Source organism: Brassica napus, chromosome A8 (genome assembly GCF_020379485.1).
Source record: "Brassica napus cultivar Da-Ae chromosome A8, Da-Ae, whole genome shotgun sequence".
In the NCBI taxonomy this organism is placed as follows: Eukaryota; Viridiplantae; Streptophyta; class Magnoliopsida; order Brassicales; family Brassicaceae; genus Brassica; species Brassica napus.
The window spans coordinates 1,608,332-1,627,783 of NC_063441.1; the positions used below are offsets into that span (position 1 = coordinate 1,608,332).

Genomic DNA, 19,452 nt, shown 5'->3' on the forward strand with positions numbered 1-19,452 from the left:
TCATACACGGATTTTTGGTCCCACGAGCAGACCTGATCCTACTGTTTTTGTGAATGATGAAATTGTGAAAAATACCTGCAAGCGTCAGTGCGACTTACATTGACCTGTTCTCTAAAGGTAGTCTTCTCCTAGATTGTGGGGACGGTGCAGATGAAGCGGTTAGGAAACAGAGATGTATATGGATCTCTCACATCCACGCTGATCACCATGCAGGTCTTGCAAGAATCCTATAGCTCTTAGAAGCAAGATTTTGAGAGGTGTGACTCACGAGCCAGCGATTGTGGTTGAACCTAGGCCGCTTAAAGGCTTTCTTGATGCAAGACTCAAGACTTGAGGATTTAAATATGCAGTTTCTTGATTGTAGAAGCACCACAAAGACTTCTTGGGCTTCTTTAGAAAGCAGTGGCTGCAGTGCAGGGGGTACTTTGTTTAGTAAAGGAAATCCTATGAACAACTACAGAAGCAATATATATGGGAACTTCTGCATGTGTGTATAGGATTGTTCTCACATTTTAGCCAGAGATATCCAAAGATTCCAGTGATTGACGAGTCACATATATGCATAATACTTGCATTGCCTTTGCTTTGATGAGCATAAACATGGCAGATTTGCAAGTGCTTCCTAGGGTTCTAACATATTTCAAGACTTTGTTTAGAGATGAGATGGTTGAGGAGGATGTAGATGATGCCACGTGGATGAGTTGAAGGAAGAAGAAGCTTTTTTGATGGATGATTCATTAAACACTGCAATAGGTTATGAACTTTTACTTCTTAGTTTGTTTGTTCAATGTTTTAGGTTTTAGAGGATTATGATAGTATTGTCGTCTTCTGCTTGGAAGAAAAGCAAGATGTACATGAAACTTGAAAATAAATGTTTTTGAAATTTGCGCACTATAGTTTTGACTTCAATTGCAATAGTTTTACAAGTAACTTCACTTCAACTTTTAGTTTACCACTTTATCACCAGTGGAACATTTGAAGACCGATGGAAAAAAGAGTAATGGAACAAAACTAACAGGGTACTATATCCGATCTCCATATGTAGAAAAAAGCATCATAAGTTTAACTGACAATTAAAATAAAAACGCAGAGAGTACTATTTTAGGATTAAGAGCAACACGACATAGGACCATGCACTCTTCTTCTTCGTCTAGTTCCTTACTAATTATTCTTCTTAATTAGTCTCTTTCGAGAGAGGCTCTTCTGAAGTTCTGTTCCTGGTGGCGTCTTCCTTTTCTTGACCTGTGCTGAGTGGATCGACAAGGGAAGCCTCTGTCTCATGAGAGACACCAGCGGCGGCGGCGGCCTGCTCAGCCAACACATAAAAAAAAAGATAAGATGGGGGGGTCAAATTTTGATACCAAGATGTTATCTTACAATGAAAAAAATGTAATGATACAAGTTGTGACTAGGAGGGAGGCAAGGGTGCTTACTTTGTGTTCATCACTTTCCAAGTGGAGCTTCCTATTAGCATCGTTGTAATATGGATACTCGCAAAGTGTATTGTCAGGATAATTGTTAATGTAGTAGAAAGGAACCACACTGAGAAGCAACTGCTAACCAAACCGAGATTATTATCATACTATTGGTTAGCAAATGTAAATGATACAAAGCTGAGAGTAGGAGGAGGCATACCTCCTTTTTGTGTTGTCTACTCTTAAGATGGCTGATGAAAACATCAAAGCTCGAGAAATGAGACGTGCATACTGAGCAAAAAAGGGCATTTCATACTCAAGTATCATGCTCCGTATCATGCTTTTATACTCGGACGCACACGACTAGGGTCATAATCTTTGGGAATCGGACACGTGTTGATGTCCCACCACACCCCCGTCGTCGGCTTCGGCTCATAACCTAGAACGGAAATCAAACATTTCGGATAAGAAATTGACACGGTCAAATCCAAACTACCAACCTCCTGAAGTTATCTTCCTGTTGGAGCCATCCTTTTCTTGACTTGTGTTGAGTGGAAACGACAACGGAAGCCTTCTCATGAGAGACACTTGCTGCGGCCTCCTTCTCAGCCAACACATATGATAACACATGGGGGTCAAATTTTGATAACAAGATGTTAAAAATGTAATGATACAAGTTTTGACTAGGAGGGAGGCAAGGGTGCTTACTTTGTGTTCATCACTTTCCAAGTGGAGCTTCCTATTAGCATCGTTGTAATATGGATACTAACAAAGTGTGCAAGTATTGTCAGGATAATTGTTAATGTCAAAATGTTTAGATTGAACCATGATTAAATATCCAAGAGAAGAAGAACAAAGAAGAGTAGCTTCGAAGAAGCTATAATGGAAGAATAAGAAGAAGCTAAGTGCAATAAACAAAGAAAGAAGTAGAAGAAGCGTGAAGAGCAAGAAAGAAAGAAGAACAAGAAGTCAATGAAGAAGACTTGGTTGTGTAACTAGAAGTTACACAACAAGAAGAATAAAAGTAGCTAGTTGGTTTGTAAGCAACTAAGTTAAGTTGAAGTGGAGCTTCCTATTAGCATCGTTGTAATATGGATACTGGCAAAGTGTGCAAGTATTGTCAGTATAATTGTTAATGTCAAAAGGAATCACACTGAGAAGCAACTGCTTACCAAACTGAGATTATTATCATACTACTGGTTAGACAAGTAACAAATGTAAATGATACAAAGCTGAGAGTAGGAGTTGGCATACCACCTTATTGTGTTGTCTACTCTTGAAATGGCTGATGAAAACATCAAAGCTCGAGAAATAAAACATGCACACTCGGCAATAAAAGGGCTTTTCATACTCAAGTATCCTGCTCCTTATCTTCAGAGGAGGCTCTTCACAAGTCTCTGTGGACCCATTAAAAAAAACTGACTAGTTCAGAAATAGCTTATATGGTTATTTCGATCAAAAAAAGTTACCTTCAAGTAAGTCTTTCCAGAGCCACTTTTCGGAAGGACAGTCAACTTTAGTTGATAGTGGCTCAGGACCTGGCCGGATATGCACGAAGCCAACTGAATCCCGACCAGGCTAATCTGTGAGTATACCACGATTCATCACCGGATATGAGAAATACTGTAGACGGATGTCCAGGCTCTTGACACCAAGTTCTCAAAAGGCGGATGAATTCAACCCCACCTGGAAAATACGGATGAGCCTATATATGCATTATTTAATGGTAGAAAGAAAGAGAGATTAACCAACCGAAGGGGGTGTGTTTAAAACGGATTCCAGAGGAAGAGATCTCTTCCAAGAGAGTACGAGAGATATATTCTAGGTTGCCTACGCAATAGATGACCACTGGATGAGGACCCATCAATTTGAACAACGCCGCTTCTATACTCGGACGCACACGACGAGGGTCGTAACCTCCGGGAACCAGACACGTGTTGATGTCCCACCACACCCCCGTCGTCGGCTTCGACTCATATTCTGTCATATCAATTCAGAAGACTGGGTAGAGCGAGAGAGAGATCTACAGACGCAAGAACTCGATCGGTTTAGGGTTTCCTTTAAAACTTTTATAAATACAGAAAACTTGGGGGCAAAGACAGCTTTGAGAATATCTACACTAAACTTATGGGCCTATCTTTTTTCTCTCGAAGTGTCCCCAGCCGCCAAGACCTTCATTCTTAGATCCATAGCTTCCCCGGTGGTTTGGCTTCCTCACCGCCGGGAGGCTCTTCCTCCTTTTTATATTTTCTCTCATGTGGTTTATTTTCTCCATTCCAATTTCGTCATCTTCTCATATTTTTTGTCCGGCTGTGTTGTTTGACGGTCTCAAATACAACTTTTTGGTGTTCTTGGTTGAGGCTAGAGAAAGGAAGGTGTTTTAGTTCTCTTCACCGGTCCAGTCTCAAGTTGGTGGTTTCATATCCATAGCTCTCGTTCTCACGGAGGTTTTGATAAATGGTTCGTCGGTGGTGGCGTTTGTCCGGCCATATATGTGGCTGGTGTTTCCAGATACGTTTTTGCTATCCCAGTTAGGGATTAGTCCTTGTTACCTGATAGAAGCAATGTAGCGGCTGAAGAGATTGCCAAAAGTGTTACTCGTGACAATAGGCGTACGGGGTCCATCTTGGTTATCTGACCTCATCCTTGCTGAGGTGATTTCAACTATCAACCAGCATCCTACATGAAGCTTGGGTCAAGACAGTCTCCCGGGAGGTCTTCCCTAATCAAGCTTCCTTGGTTAGCTTCATCTGCAGAAGTTTCTGTTTTGTTTACTTTTAAAAAGCACCTACTGGTGTTTGTCTTTTTCATTTTGTTTGCAGTTTGTATTCGTGGCACTTTTTCCGTTAGGTTGAATCAATGACAAAAAAAAACTTATGGGCCTATCTCATGGGTTTGCTAGTCGTTGTTATTTTTTTTTTGTTGCTATTCTATAATTACGAGTGAGAAGATGCATAATAATATACTTGCATTGCTTTTGATTTGATGAGTATAAACACGGAGGATTTGCAAGTGCTTCCTCAAGGTTTACCATATTTTCAAGATTTTGTTTAGAGATGAGATGGTTGAGGAGGATGTAGATGATGTCCCCGTTAATGAGCTAAAGGAAGCAGCTTTGTGATGCATGATTCATTAAACAGTGCAATAGGTTGTTAACTTTTTACTTGTTACTTTGTTCATTGTTTTAAGTATTATAGGATGACGACAGCATTGTTGCCTTGTGCGTGGAAGAGCAGTTTTGAAAAATGTTTATGCAATTTGCATTAGTTTAACAAGTAACTTCAATTACATATATGGGCAGTACTGCCACAGTTTCTGCCATAGCTACAATCTTCATAGCTCATTGGAATCTTCTAAAAACCAAGAAAATAACATAAGCTCTTACTGAGCAGCTTATGTACTTCCATCTACAATGAAACCGAGTGTGCTACACGCAATACCCCTCATGTTTGCAACTACCCCTGCGTGATATTGATTATTTAAATGTGCTGGGCTAAATTTAGGCTTGATTTGAAGATTGAAGTTAAAGGTCCAAAGGTTTTGTCTGAAATACAATCAATTCCACGTTTGTATCAGTCCATACCACGCAGCAAAATGGGAAACTTGGAAAAAACAAAGTAGACAATTGCATCATGATTCAACGATGAAATGGTATGCCTACTAACCTTTTGTACACAATACATAAATGTATAACCTTTCGCAGAAACAATAGTCTCTCTATTTTCCAAATAACCTTTTGTACACAATACATAAATGTATAATTTTTATTAAAAAAAAACTAATTTCCAATAATCTATACTATTAAAAGGGAAGCATTCTTAAAAAATCTACTTATGCAAGGTTGTTTGGACCTATTAGTTAAACTAACACCATATAATTCAGCCTATTTTTAAGCCAAAGTAATATTCCATACATCAACTCATAATTTCCTTAATGTATAAAAAGAAGTATTGTAACTAACAACGATATTTTACCTAAAGATTTTATTATTATTTTCTTAATACAGAAAATAACTTAAGGAAATAGTCATAACAAACGGATTAATATTAATGTACATATTTTTAAATATTAATGTCCCATTTTAAAACTAATTTATTTATATATGTAGTAGAAAAAAATATTAAATTTTGATGAAATCTTATTAAAATTTGCAATTTTTTTTATTTTTAACTTGGATTTGCGAAAACTGGGTTTTAATATTGAACTAGATCTGATTTAACTCAAATTCAGTTTTTAGCATAATTCAGAACCAGTTAGAAGAGCGAGCCAGGATCCGACTGGTTCGATCGTAAGGTCCGATCAGATTTTCAAAACATTGGTTAATACAGTTCAATAATTAAAATATATATTTTTAATAATGAATATCTTTACTACTAAAAACATACATATCATCTTTAAATCTATTTCAAATAAATCTCACACTATAAAAAATAATGGATAATAAAAACCTTAAAAGTCAATAGTTATAATGTGAAAAAAAAAAATTATACTAGATTTAAAATTTATTAAAAATTAAAAACTTCAAATCCGCGCTTCTTAAGCGCGGATCAAAATCTAGTTGTGAATTAATAGTTATTCAAAAAAATCAAAATATTGCTGATAAATATATTCTGTATCTAAAATTTGGTGTTATTAACTAAATGTAAAATATTTAATTTAAAAAATCAGCGAAAAGTGATAGAAAGATTATAAATCTGGAAGACTAGCTTAAAATATCTGGATAAATTTAATAAATTTGGGTAACTTTCATAATTAAGAAAAGGGAGGGAGTATTTGAAATGGAATTGACAAACAAAATGAAAATTCGAAATGGAAATAAAAGAGAGAAATGTAAGTAGCTTCAGCTTTAAGACGGAGAGGCATGCAAAGAAAGGTCATGATGTTGTCTCTGTTTCCCTACGCAGACCTCTCTCCCACGCCCTTTGGTATTATTATACGAGCTTCTATAAGTTCTGACCATTCCCCCATCGCGGCTTTGTTATTAACCTCCGTTCAGTACTTTTATTACACTTACGCCACTCTCCTACTTTCCTCGTAACAACTAGTGATTGGTCGTGTAATGAATTTGACAACAAATACATTTGTCTATAGACTATAGTTTACTGTATGTGTTTTAGCCAGTTCTTGTAAACCATTTGGTTGTGTTGGGCTATGAGATGTACCTTAGATATGAACACGTCCGAAACCGAAAAATCAAACTATACGGAACCGAAGAATCAAACCGTACCATATCAAAATAACCGAATTTCATAAATAATCGCATATGTTTTATCTGGAAACCTAAATAACCAAAACAAGCCAAACCGAATATTGTAAATAACCGAACGGTTAGTAAATATCTAGAATAGAAAAAATCAAAAACCAATATACCTGAAACGAATCGAAAACCAAAACATTAAAGTCTAAGGGTATCTCCAACCCTACTCCAAAACCCACTCCAAACTCTATTTTGCAGTAAAATCATCTCCAACCTCACTCCAAAACCCATTCCAAAATGGGGTAAGGGCATCTCCAACCCTACTCCAAACTCTATTTTGCAGTAAAATCATCTCCAACCCCACTCCAAAACCCACTCCAAAATGGAGTAAGAGAATCTCCAACCCTACTCTAAATTCTATTTTGCAGTAAAATCATCTCCAATCCCACTCCAAAACCCATTCCAAAATGGAGTAATAGATATGATTACTCCAAATATGGAGTAATGAGAACCAACTCATTACTCCAAAATGGAGTTGAACTTTTTTATTTATAAAATGGTCCTCTATATCTAAATATTTTCGTTTTTAATAAAATATTATTATAAATAAATATATAAATATTATTTTACTATATATATTATAAAAATTAATGTTAATATTTCTTAATTATATAAATATCCATCTAATGAACTATTTTATGGAACAAAATATTAATAATATAATACATAAAAGACCATACATATAAAAAATAAAAGATAAGCACCATACAAAAGATATAAAATATAAAACATAAAAGATCATACGTATGAAAATGGACTATTTTGCAAATAGTATAAATGAAAGATGATATTACTAATTTTTTAATAAACATAAAACATAATATATATTTAAAATATTCTATTTTGGAGTAGGAAATAAAAGATAAGCACCATACAAAAGATATATAACATAAAACATAAAAGATCATACATATGAAAATAGACTATTTTGCAAATAGTATAAATTAAAGATGATATTATTAATTTTTTAATAAACATAAAACATAATATATATTTAAAATATTCTATTTTGGAGTAGGAAATGAAGTAATACATTGGAACAAAACTCAATTCCATTTTAGAGTTACTCTATTTTGGAGTAGAAAATAAAGTAGGCATGGGCATTTTACCCGGACCCGAAGACCCAACCCGAGACCAACCCGAAAACCCCGGTTCGGGTAGGAACCAACCCGATCAAATTACCCTATCGAGTCTTGTTGCAGAGGATCCGCGGGTCTTGGACCTGACCCGACCCAAATCCAAAACCCGACAGATATCCGAATTAATAATGTAAATTAAATAAAATGCATCAAGAGGATTGGAAGACGGGTTATTCATCTAGAGAACATGGGGTCAACCAATAGAAGACAACAAATTGTTGTTGTATCTCGCATAGTTTAATATATATACACATTTTAATATAATAAAAACACAAATTTTGAATAAAATTTCGAATATTTTTGGATATATTTTTTTTTTTGCTAAACAATATTTTTGGATATATAAATATTTTGAGATATTTTTGTAGTTTTAAGTCTTTTTTAAATTGAACCCAAACCGAACCCGATCCGAATCTGAACCGATAAATTCTAGTTACCCGAATGGATCAAACTATTTAAGACCCGATCCGACCCGGACCCGATACAATCCGAACTAACCTGAAACCAAGAATTTGAAATTATCCTATCGGGTCCTAAACTCTTAGATCCGAAAGATCCAGAACCGAAAGGACCCGAAAGGACCCGATCAAAATCCGATCCGACGACCCGACTGTCCATGCTTAAAATAGAATAATACATTGAAGATGCTCTAACAATCGGAAAAAAAAAAAAAAAGGATGCCAACGAAAAAGTTATTTCACAAAACGCAACACACCGCTATCAAATCATTATTTACATAAAAATAAAAAAAAACAATTAAATATCGAAAAAGCTAAAAAAAAATTCAAAGTTGTCATGAATAAGCAGAGGAAAAAAATAAAACAGAGCAAACAGTAGTCGGTGGTAGCTCCATGATTCCTTCTCTACATACTTTCTACGTCTCTCCCTTTCTTTCCTCCTTTGATTAATTTTTTTTTTTCCGATGAGAGCACCTCGGAGATGGAGAATATGGGTTTGAAAACTGATTTTCGAGTTTCTAACGGCTGAGTCAACTCGGTGAATGATTCCTCTGCTTTCTTGTTTTCAGAGGTGTCTCTTTGTGTCCCAGTGAATGGTCGAATCTTTCTTCGGTGTTTGCAAAAGTGGAAAGATCTTCTTTTTATTCTTCTTCGGTGTTTGGTCTTTAAAACTAGTAGTCTTGTCTTGTACCCTTTAGAGATCACATGAGATGGATGAGCATTAAGTGAGTATCTTTAGGTTTTTAGATTTGGTAGTGGAACTTCTTCTTCAAGCTTGTGTTTGATGGCGATGTCTTACAAGGATGGTGGTAAGATGGGATGCATGGACAATGGGAAGTATGTGAGGTACACACCTGAGCAAGTTGAAGCACTTGAGAGGCTTTACCATGACTGTCCTAAACCGAGTTCTATTCGCCGTCAGCAGTTGATCAGAGAGTGTCCTATTCTCTCCAACATTGAGCCTAAACAGATCAAAGTATGGTTTCAGAACCGAAGGTAATGAAGATGCTAACACTCCTTATAATGCAGTTTTAGGGATTCTTTGATTAAAATCTTTTTTTTATATAAATTCAGATGCAGAGAGAAACAAAGGAAAGAGGCTTCACGGCTTCAAGCTGTGAATAGGAAGCTGACGGCGATGAACAAGCTGTTGATGGAGGAGAATGATAGGTTGCAGAAGCAAGTGTCACAGCTGGTTCATGAAAACAGCTACTTCCGTCAACACACTCCCAATGTGAGAATCCACCTTATCTTTAATGCTTTCCTTATAATAAAAGAGTTTCATTTTGATTTTTTTTTTTAATCTTTTGGTTACAGCCAACCCTTCCAGCTAAAGACACAAGCTGTGAATCGGTGGTGACGAGTGGTCAGCACCAATTAGCATCACAGAATCCTCCAAGAGATGCTAGTCCTGCAGGGTTAGTGCTTTAGTGGGAACATGTTACTCTCTTAGTTACATTATATTTCTGAATTAAATTTTGTTTTGTAGACTTTTGTCCATTGCAGAAGAAACTTTAGCAGAGTTTATTTCAAAGGCAACTGGAACCGCTGTTGAGTGGGTTCAGATGCCTGGAATGAAGGTATGCCCCTTGATCCACTTCCTCTAGTTTTCTTTCTGATTATTGCATATTGTAACAATCATTGTTATTTCAGAAAAATAAAAAATAAACTTCTCTGTAACGGTTTGTTTTGTACATATATGTAACAGCCTGGTCCGGATTCCATTGGAATCATTGCTATTTCTCACGGTTGCGCTGGTGTGGCAGCACGCGCCTGTGGCCTAGTTGGTCTCGAGCCTACAAGGGTACGTGTAGAGATAGAACCATTCCCTATGCATTCTTCTACTACTCTACCTTTACATTTGCAGCAAGGTTGATCTGCTTTCTCTTTATTTACAGGTCGCAGAGATCGTCAAGGATCGGCCTTCGTGGTTCCGCGAATGCCGAGCTGTTGATGTTATGAACGTGTTGCCAACAGCCAATGGTGGAACCATTGAGCTGCTTTATATGCAGCTCTATGCGCCAACTACGTTGGCTCCACCGCGCGACTTCTGGCTGTTGCGTTATACATCTGTTTTAGAAGATGGCAGCCTTGTGGTGTGCGAGAGGTCTCTTAAGAGCGGTCCTAGTATGCCACCGGTTCAACATTTTGTTAGAGCAGAGATGCTTCCCAGTGGATACTTGATACGTCCTTGTGATGGTGGTGGCTCAATTATACACATTGTGGATCATATGGATTTGGAGGTAACAATCTTCTCTCTGCTCCAATATCTATGATGTTTCAATACATTGGGGCTAATGTTAAACTTGACTGTTGAATAGGCTTGTAGTGTGCCTGAGGTCTTGCGCCCTCTCTACGAGTCACCAAAAGTACTTGCACAGAAGACAACAATGGCAGTAAGTGAACTCAAAACATTGCTTTCTAATGTTTTGAACTATTGTACTCAATGATGTATTTTTTTCCAAAGGCGCTGCGCCAACTCAAACAAATAGCTCAAGAGAGTTCTCAGACTAACAGTAGTGTCAATGGCTGGGGACGGCGTCCTGCTGCCTTGCGAGCTTTAAGTCAAAGGCTAAGCAGGTTTTGATATTCATAACTATTTGCCTTTTCTAGGATACTATATTTTTTATTTAATACATTTGTTTTTTTTCTTACAGAGGATTCAATGAGGCTGTTAATGGTTTCACCGATGAAGGATGGTCGGTGATAGGAGATAGTATGGATGATGTCACAATCACTGTGAACTCTTCTGCAGACAAGCTGATGGGTTTGAACCTTACATTTTCCAATGGATTTGCTCCTGTTAGCAATGTAGTTTTATGCGCAAAAGCCTCCATGCTTTTACAAGTCAGTGCAGTTATTGATCTATAGATGTTTTGTTTCAAAACTTTTTCTTACTCTTCTTTTTTTTTTCTTGCAATTTTAGAATGTTCCTCCGGTGATCCTACTTAGGTTTCTGAGGGAGCACAGATCAGAATGGGCTGACAACAACATTGATGCATATCTGGCAGCAGCTGTTAAAGTGGGGCCTTGTAGTGCCAGAGTTGGAGGATTCGGAGGCCAGGTTATACTTCCACTTGCTCATACTATTGAGCATGAAGAGGTCAGTTTCAAGTTTCTTTTGCACCTTTTGATTGTTTTCTTTTTATAATGGTTGGTGTGTTTCCTTGTTAGTTTATGGAAGTCATCAAGTTGGAAGGTCTTGGTCATTCCCCTGAAGATGCAATCGTTCCAAGAGATATCTTCCTTCTACAAGTAAGTACTTTAGATTGTGTTATTAATGTGGATCACTAATAACATATTCTTCTTGTGATTAGCTTTGTAGCGGCATGGATGAAAACGCTCTTGGAACGTGTGCTGAACTTATATTTGCGCCAATTGATGCTTCTTTTGCGGATGATGCACCTCTGCTTCCTTCTGGTTTCCGTATCATCCCTCTTGATTCCACAAAGGTTAGAGCACATAATGTTTTCCATTTTCTTGTTTGGTTCAGACTCTTAAAAGCTTTTCTTGAACCTTAAAAAGCAGGAAGCATCTAGTCCAAACCGAACCTTGGATCTTGCTTCAGCACTTGAAATTGGTCCAGCTGGAACAACAAAAGCCTCAACTGATCAATCAGGAAACTTCACATGTGCAAGATCTGTGATGACAATAGCATTTGAGTTTGGTATCGAGAGCCATATGCAAGAACATGTAGCATCCATGGCTAGGAACTATGTTCGAGGTATCATAGCATCAGTTCAGAGAGTTGCATTGGCGCTTTCTCCTTCTCACATCAGCTCACAAGTCGGTCTACGCACTCCTTTGGGTACTCCTGAAGCCCAGACACTTGCTCGTTGGATCTGCCAGAGTTACAGGTGCTACATGGGCGTTGAGCTACTTAAATCGAACACGGAAGGCAATGAATCTATTCTCAAGAACCTTTGGCATCATACGGATGCTATCATCTGCTGCTCCATGAAGGTACTAACTCAAATATCAAGCACATGAATGTTTTATTCACTGATCCTTTTATAACCTTTTTGTTTAGGCCATGCCTGTCTTCACATTTGCAAACCAGGCAGGACTTGACATGCTTGAGACTACATTGGTTTCTCTTCAAGATATCACTCTAGAGAAGATATTTGATGACAGTGGAAGAAAGACTCTGTGCTCTGAGTTCCCACAGATTATGCAACAGGTTTTCACAACGTTCTGATATGATTTGTGTCGTAGATTGATACAGCTTTTTATTTGTCTTACTGGGATGTTTTGGTTTAGGGTTTTGGGAGTCTTCAAGGTGGGATATGTATCTCAAGCATGGGGAGACCAGTTTCATATGAGAGAGCTGTTGCTTGGAAAGTACTCAACGAAGAAGAGAATGCTCATTGTATCTGCCTTGTCTTCATCAACTGGTCTTTTGTTTGAGATTTATGTGTACTTTTGAATAATCTGTTTTTAATTTCCAGAGGAACCTTTTGCCTCGTGGTTGTTGCAAGACAGGTTTTGTTGCTGTTTTTGATGTTTGTTGGGAAACACATTAACAGTATTTTGTTTGAAAACTGAAGACATACTTTGCTTTTAATTAATTACTAGATTTTGACCCGCGCACCCGCGCGGGTGTATTTTTCAAAAATATTTTGCTACTTGTTTTTTATGTTAATATTAGTGCTTGAAAAAAAACAAAATCTGAAGAACGAAACCGATCTTGATCTGAAAGTGTAATACCAAACCCGAACCAAAATTAATAGCAAAATATTTTGAAAAATATGTTAATATTTAATTTGCGCGCCTGCGCGGATGTATATTTTGAAAAATATGTTGATATTTGTTTTTCATGTAATTATTAGGGTTTGGCAAAATAAATCCGAGGAACAGAACCGATACCGATCCGAAAATATAGTACCAAACCCGAACATAAATTGATTAAATATTCAAATTATTCAAAGTTTTGTTATTTAGAGATCCAAATCTAATCTGAACCGAAGTATTCGGATACCCGAATTTATCTAAAAATATATTTATATATTTATATATATTAATTATTTTTAGATTTAACGTATATAAAACATCAAGAATGATACTTTTAAATTGGTTTAAATACTTGAAAATATATATAGATAGTCAAAAGTAAATATCTGAAATAGTTAAGGTATACTCAAATCACCATAAATACTTAAAATAATTATTGATTTTGTATCCAAAAATTTTAAATCAAGCCAATTGATATGTTAAGCTTAGGTATTCTGACATATGTTATTTAAATTTATAGGAAATATATTATTTTATTTATAGATTTTGATAAATTTAAAATATATAATGATTTAAAACTTTAAAAATAATTTAAATGGATCCAAACTCGAACCAAACCCGCAAAGGTCTGAATCACACTCAAACCAAAATCTAGAAACATCCTAATAGGATTGAAATCTTTGACCCCGGAAATCCGAAACGCAAATCGATCAGAACCAAACTCGTATGGGTAACCGAAAGCCCATCCCTAGTCATTATTATGTATCGTATATTGTCATCATATAATTAATCGTATTTTATATGTACCATTATATAAATAATTACATATATTATATTTTTAAAACTTAATACGAAATATAAAAACCATAATTTGAGTTGGTATTTCAAATTGGGCTTTGTATTGTATTTTTCTTATATATATGTTGACAACATTTTTTATAATGGTTATTGAAAAATAGTTTAGTAAAAATTCATTTTTGAATATATGTATATTTTTCAATCAATTTATGATATAAATCAATTTTGAATTATTATTTTGATTTGAAATATGTATATAAAGTTTAAATTTTGTTTTATGGTTAGTTTAGAAAAAAAAGTTTTAGGCAATTAGATTGACTCATTTTAAAACTGGCTCAAATAGATAGTTTCTTATAATATGATGGACTTTCAATTTTTCTTAATAACATAAGCCCATTACTTTTTTGCTTAATAATACTATCCTTATTTTCAAACAAAAGTAATGGTTATTGAAAAATAGTTTAGTAAAAATTCATTTTTGAATATATGTATATTTTTCAATTAATTTATGATATAAATCAATTTTAAATTATTATTTTGATTTGAAATATGTATATAAAGTTTAAATTTTGTTTTATGGTTAGTTTAAAAAAAAAAGTTTAAATGATTTGACTCATTTTAAAACTGACCCAAATAGATAGTTTCTTAGAATATGATGGACTTTCAATTTTTCTTAATAACATAAGCCCATTGCTTTTTTGCTTAATACTACTATTTTCATTTCCAAACAAAAGTAATATTTTTTTAAAAGACTACAATCCATGTTACCAAACACTCTTATTTTTTAAACTCATATACATGTTTCCAAACAATCTCATTTTGTACTTCAGTTTTAATAAGATAGATGTGTGATGATGATGATGATGATGATGGTGATCCTTTCCTTTTCTCTGATTATTAGTGCATTTAGCTTTCCAAAATTTCTATTCAATTTCTTTTCAAAAGATTTGCAGTGTTATGGTAATCATTACACTCAACAATGAATTGGTGTTCAGGATAAAGTTGAGATGCAAACCGGAAATTTAAATGTTTAGGATAATGCGGAAATTTAAACAGAAATATTCTACAAAATTTGAAAAAACAAATTTACTAAACTAAAATCTGTTTACAACGGGTTATTTTTCGTACCAAACCATTTTAACCAGAATAATAACCAACCTGAACCCAATATCCTAGTCAAATTTATCGTACCGTGTGTTATAAATTTGTGAGGTGTAGCTCAGAAACCGGAAGTAAAGTTGTATGGCTCATTGTGTATGTTTTTTTTGGTGGATTTTCTTAATCAAGAGCTCACAGTGCTTCACAATCTTCTCTCATTGGGTCAGACTGGTAATGGTTTTAGTTTTAAGATTTTTGCTCTCGAATGAAAGCTTTAAATTTGTAGGCTTTGGCTCTAGAATTAAAACTTTGGAAAGTACATAAAATTGGCCGTAGGAATTTGTCTTTCTACAGACACACAAACTTGAATATTTAAAATGGCTGTAAACTTATAAAAATTAAGAAAGCATAATTAGTTTAGATTTAGGATTATAGGTACATCAGCAACCAATGTTTTTAAACCCAATCAACAAAGTATTTATTAATATGGATATGGATCCAAGGAATACCCTTAAACTTGCAGAAACAGAATCAATACTATGGGCAGAGGCATAAGTGCCGAACACACAGAGGGCAGTAACTCAGATGGTGGCCGCGTCTTTACCGTCAATCCCAGGCCAATGGTGTTTTACAAATGATTCTTAAAAAGAAAATGATCGTTTTTCGGGACAAAGTTGGTATAGTACTCTACAAGATTTTGATGGCCAGATGGGAGCACGTAATGTTAGGCCTAGCCTATCACTACTATATGCAGAGGTGTAAGCGCTAGTATGGACACTGGAATGTATGAGGAACTTACATTAGTATCAGGTCACATTTGCAATGGATTATTCTCAATTGGTGAAGATGGTGTCGGAACCAGAAGAATGACCAGCTTTTGCAAGTTATTTGGAAGATATCAAGAACCTGAAAGAAATTTTTTTTAGCTCAGAAATCATTCATGTATCAAGGATGCAAAATACAAAGACGAATACCCTAGGACGCCCTAGCACGCAGTGTCAGGAAACAACCGTCTTTCGTCGTCCACATGGATGCGAAGCCCTCAATTTGGTATTCAGAGTCAGTATGGGTCTGTTTTAAGTTGATGACAAAAAAAACCTGATCCAAACACTGAACCGGACAAATTTTCGGGTCACTGATTTATTGGAATCACCGCGGGCGAACCACAAATTTGTCAATTTATTTGTTTTAATATATAATTATATATTTCTTATTGCAAAACATAAAAGAAATCTAACATTTCTTTTAAAATATAGAAAAGTACTCAATTTTTGTTTCTTTATTTAAAATTTTCATTTCTCATACAAAATATTTTAAAATAATTTAAACTATACTATGTTTGTAAATCATCAAGATTGTAACAGATACAAAATAAACTGATACTAATCACATTATCTAATTTTGGTTTTTTCTATCATCATCTATCTTATTAAAACTCAAGTACAAAATTGGAGTGTTTGGAGACTTGAATAGGACTTTTAAAAATTTGGAGTGTTTGGAAACATGGATTGCAGTCTTTTAAAAAAAAATATTTTTGTTTGAAAACAAGGATAGTAGTATTAAGAAAAAAAATAATGGGCTTATGTTTTTTTAAAAAATTGAAAGTTATCTAGGCCACTTTTAAAATATACCAAAATGGGTCAATCTAATTCCCTAAAAAAAAATTTTCTAAACTAACCATAAAACAAAATTTAAACTTTATATACATATTTCAAATCAAAATAATAATTCAAATTTGATTTATATCAAAAATTGATTCAAAAATATACATATATTCAAAAATGGATTTTTACTAATCTATTTTTCAATAACCATTATAAAAAAATATTGTCAATATATATAAGAAAAATATAATACAAAGCCCAATTTGAAATACCAACTCAAATTATGGTTTTCATATTTCATATTAAGTTTTAAAAATATAATATATGTAATTATTTATATGATGGTATGTATAAAATACTATTAATTATATGATTACTTATATGATGGTACATATAAAATACGATTAATTATATGATGATAAAATACGATATATAATAATGACTAGGGATGGGCTTTTGGATACCCATACGGGTTTAGTTCTGATCGGTTTGTATTTTGGGTTTTCGGGGTCAAAGATTTCAGCCTTATTAGAATGTTTCTAAATTTTGGTTTGAGTTCGATTTGGATCTTTGCGGGTTTGGTTTGGGTTTGGATAACTAATTTAAATTATTTTTAAAGTCTTAAATCATTATATATTTTAAATTTCTCAAAATGTATAAATAAAATAATATATTACGTATAAATTTGAATAACATATGTCATAATACTTAAGCTTAACATATCAATTGGCTTGATTTAAAATTTTGGATACGAAATCAATAATTATTTTTAGTATTTTTGGTGATTTGAGTATACTTTAACTATTTCAGATATTTACTTTTGACTATCTATATATATTTTCAAGTATTTAAACCAATTTAAAAGTATCATTTTTGATGTTTTATATACGTTAAATCTAAAAATAATTAATATATGTAAGTATATAAATCTATTTTTAGATAAATTCGAATACCCAAATACTTCGGTTCGGATCAGATTCGGTTCTCTAAATAACAAAATTTTGAATAATTAGAATATTTAATCAATTTATGTTTGGGTTTGGTACTATATCTTTGGATCGGTATCGGTTATGTTCCTCGGATTCATTTTTCCAAATCCTAATAATTACATGAAAAACAAATATCAATATATTTTTCAAAATATACACCCGCGCGCCTGCGCGGATCAAAATCTAGTTCACTTTATTATTCCAAGTGGCATAGTAAAATCTTCATAAAAGTAAAAAATAAAAAATAAAATGGTTGAGTTGATACTGTATACGATAAAAGAATCAGAAAGTTCAACAAAATTGGAAGATATACATAGTATATGCGGATCAAAGATTCAAAGGAAGAAAATATGTTAACGAGAAAACTAAAGAGGTAAAAACTAAACTTTTAATTTGAAATAAAAAGCAGATTTTATGACGTAATTTAAAAAAAAAAAATTAAGTAAAAATAAATAAAAATCACTCTGTTACAGTCAATGTTTTATCTGATTTTAAGAAAAAACAAATATCTTTTAAAATCCAAATCAGATTACTTATCGATCTGTTCGACCGCGAGTTCGGATCTGGTATAAAAACGCTGGCAAAACCAATCATGCTCATTATTTACAGATACACATTTCATGCTTCTTTTCCGGCATGAGCTCGCTTTTAGCTTGTGTAACATTTCTCTCCACCAGAAATCCTGCCTCTTACAGTCTCTTTCGATCATAAACCTGAGACATACATAATAAAATGATACTTTTTCCCATGTTTCTTTTCTTGTTATACCGTTGGAAGGTAAATTATCTCAATGAGATCAATCGATTGCGTCAGGACAACTGCAAATGTTTTGAAGATTTCGATAGATGATCCTCCTAGGGGATTATGAACATTGATTCCGAACTTCCTGGTATTAAAAAAAAAAAAGAAAAAATTGATAAATACAGAACTGAGTCTTATTTTTAAGTGAACAAAAATGGCAATATGTATTCAAGGACAAAAGATAAACCCATTACATTTCGGCTAAGATTATGCACATAATATCTCAAGGAAAATGTTTATCATAATGTAAACATGGTAGCACAAACATTCATCTTGTCACAACAAAGTATTCATTTTTTAAGCAAAAAAAAAACAAAGTATTCATTTTTTTGTGCAACAGAACATTCGTTAAGGGAGCATAAACAAAGAAAAAAAAGGGGTAAAAATGATGAAATACGATATTATATGAGTTTATAAGAGATCAACCGGTTCACGAAAATAAGTAAGAATCCATGTGTCATGTGGTCGATATTCCTTCGATAACACTGCAATTAAACTCTTAAATGAAGTCAGTGATAGTGGTATGGGTATATTTTGTGAGTTGTGGGCTGAAATGGTTAGGTTGGTAAGTTGAGGTCGAGTACATGGAAATACTTTCTAAGCTTGGTATTAATTGATGTGCCGGTTCTTGATTTTGTGCCTCTAACCGGACCCGAATACCTTCCTTATTTTGTGCCTCTAACTCTTCATATAGAGACATAATTATAATGCCTCTGTTACGCCATTAATTAACTCATTTAGTTCCTTGTAAGGATCACTCATATTTTCACTGTATCTCTCTCCTTTGCAGGTTTTACGTGTATCCAGTATCCACCATAAACCCCTAAGCGCATCTTCCATCGTAGACCAATAAGTGCAGTTACTTTTAATCATGAACAAATGGGAACACTATTGACTCCAAATTACAGCTGCAGCTTCATGTCACTAGCTGATTTAACACTAACAACAAAACTGATTGATCAATGAAGCCACCAAAACAGTCACCGTTTGTACATAGGACTGTCTGTCTAATTCAGTTAGATCATTCTCCGAAAAGATAAGTTACTAGGACACTAGATTGTTGCGTACTATCCCCTTTAAAACTTTTCTTGATCATCCAGATTTTTAAAACCCTCAAATTTGATCACCTAGGGAAAGAAAAGCATCAATACACAATCAGAGC

General features: G+C 34.3%; 1 protein-coding gene and 1 long non-coding RNA gene across 3 annotated transcripts; one reads left to right on the forward strand and one right to left on the reverse strand.

Annotated features, from left to right (window-relative positions):
- Positions 1 to 1,003: 1,003 nt before the first annotated feature.
- LOC111199667 lies at positions 1,004 to 7,805 on the reverse strand. Its single transcript, XR_002653454.2, has 6 exons — positions 3,168 to 7,805; positions 2,885 to 3,101; positions 2,124 to 2,812; positions 1,636 to 2,016; positions 1,434 to 1,553; positions 1,004 to 1,306 (listed from the first exon to the last, which is right to left on the reverse strand). It is a non-coding gene; the product is annotated as an uncharacterized LOC111199667 (long non-coding RNA).
- An 812-nt stretch (positions 7,806 to 8,617) lies between these two features.
- LOC106360472 (homeobox-leucine zipper protein ATHB-15-like) lies at positions 8,618 to 12,886 on the forward strand. 2 transcript variants are annotated; one of them, XM_048738467.1, is made up of 15 exons: positions 8,618 to 9,265; positions 9,344 to 9,503; positions 9,587 to 9,687; positions 9,759 to 9,849; positions 9,978 to 10,073; positions 10,168 to 10,512; positions 10,591 to 10,665; positions 10,737 to 10,849; positions 10,927 to 11,116; positions 11,196 to 11,372; positions 11,444 to 11,524; positions 11,587 to 11,721; positions 11,795 to 12,232; positions 12,300 to 12,449; positions 12,530 to 12,886. In XM_048738467.1, the coding sequence occupies exons 1-15, from the start codon at positions 9,054 to 9,056 to the stop codon at positions 12,674 to 12,676; spliced, it is 2,511 nt and encodes an 836-aa protein (XP_048594424.1). In that variant the 5' UTR covers positions 8,618 to 9,053; the 3' UTR covers positions 12,677 to 12,886. The 2 variants fall into 2 exon arrangements, with proteins under 2 accessions (XP_048594424.1, XP_048594425.1); XM_048738468.1 differs by having other exon boundaries at positions 8,622 to 9,265; positions 11,798 to 12,232.
- The last annotated feature ends 6,566 nt before the right edge of the window (positions 12,887 to 19,452 follow it).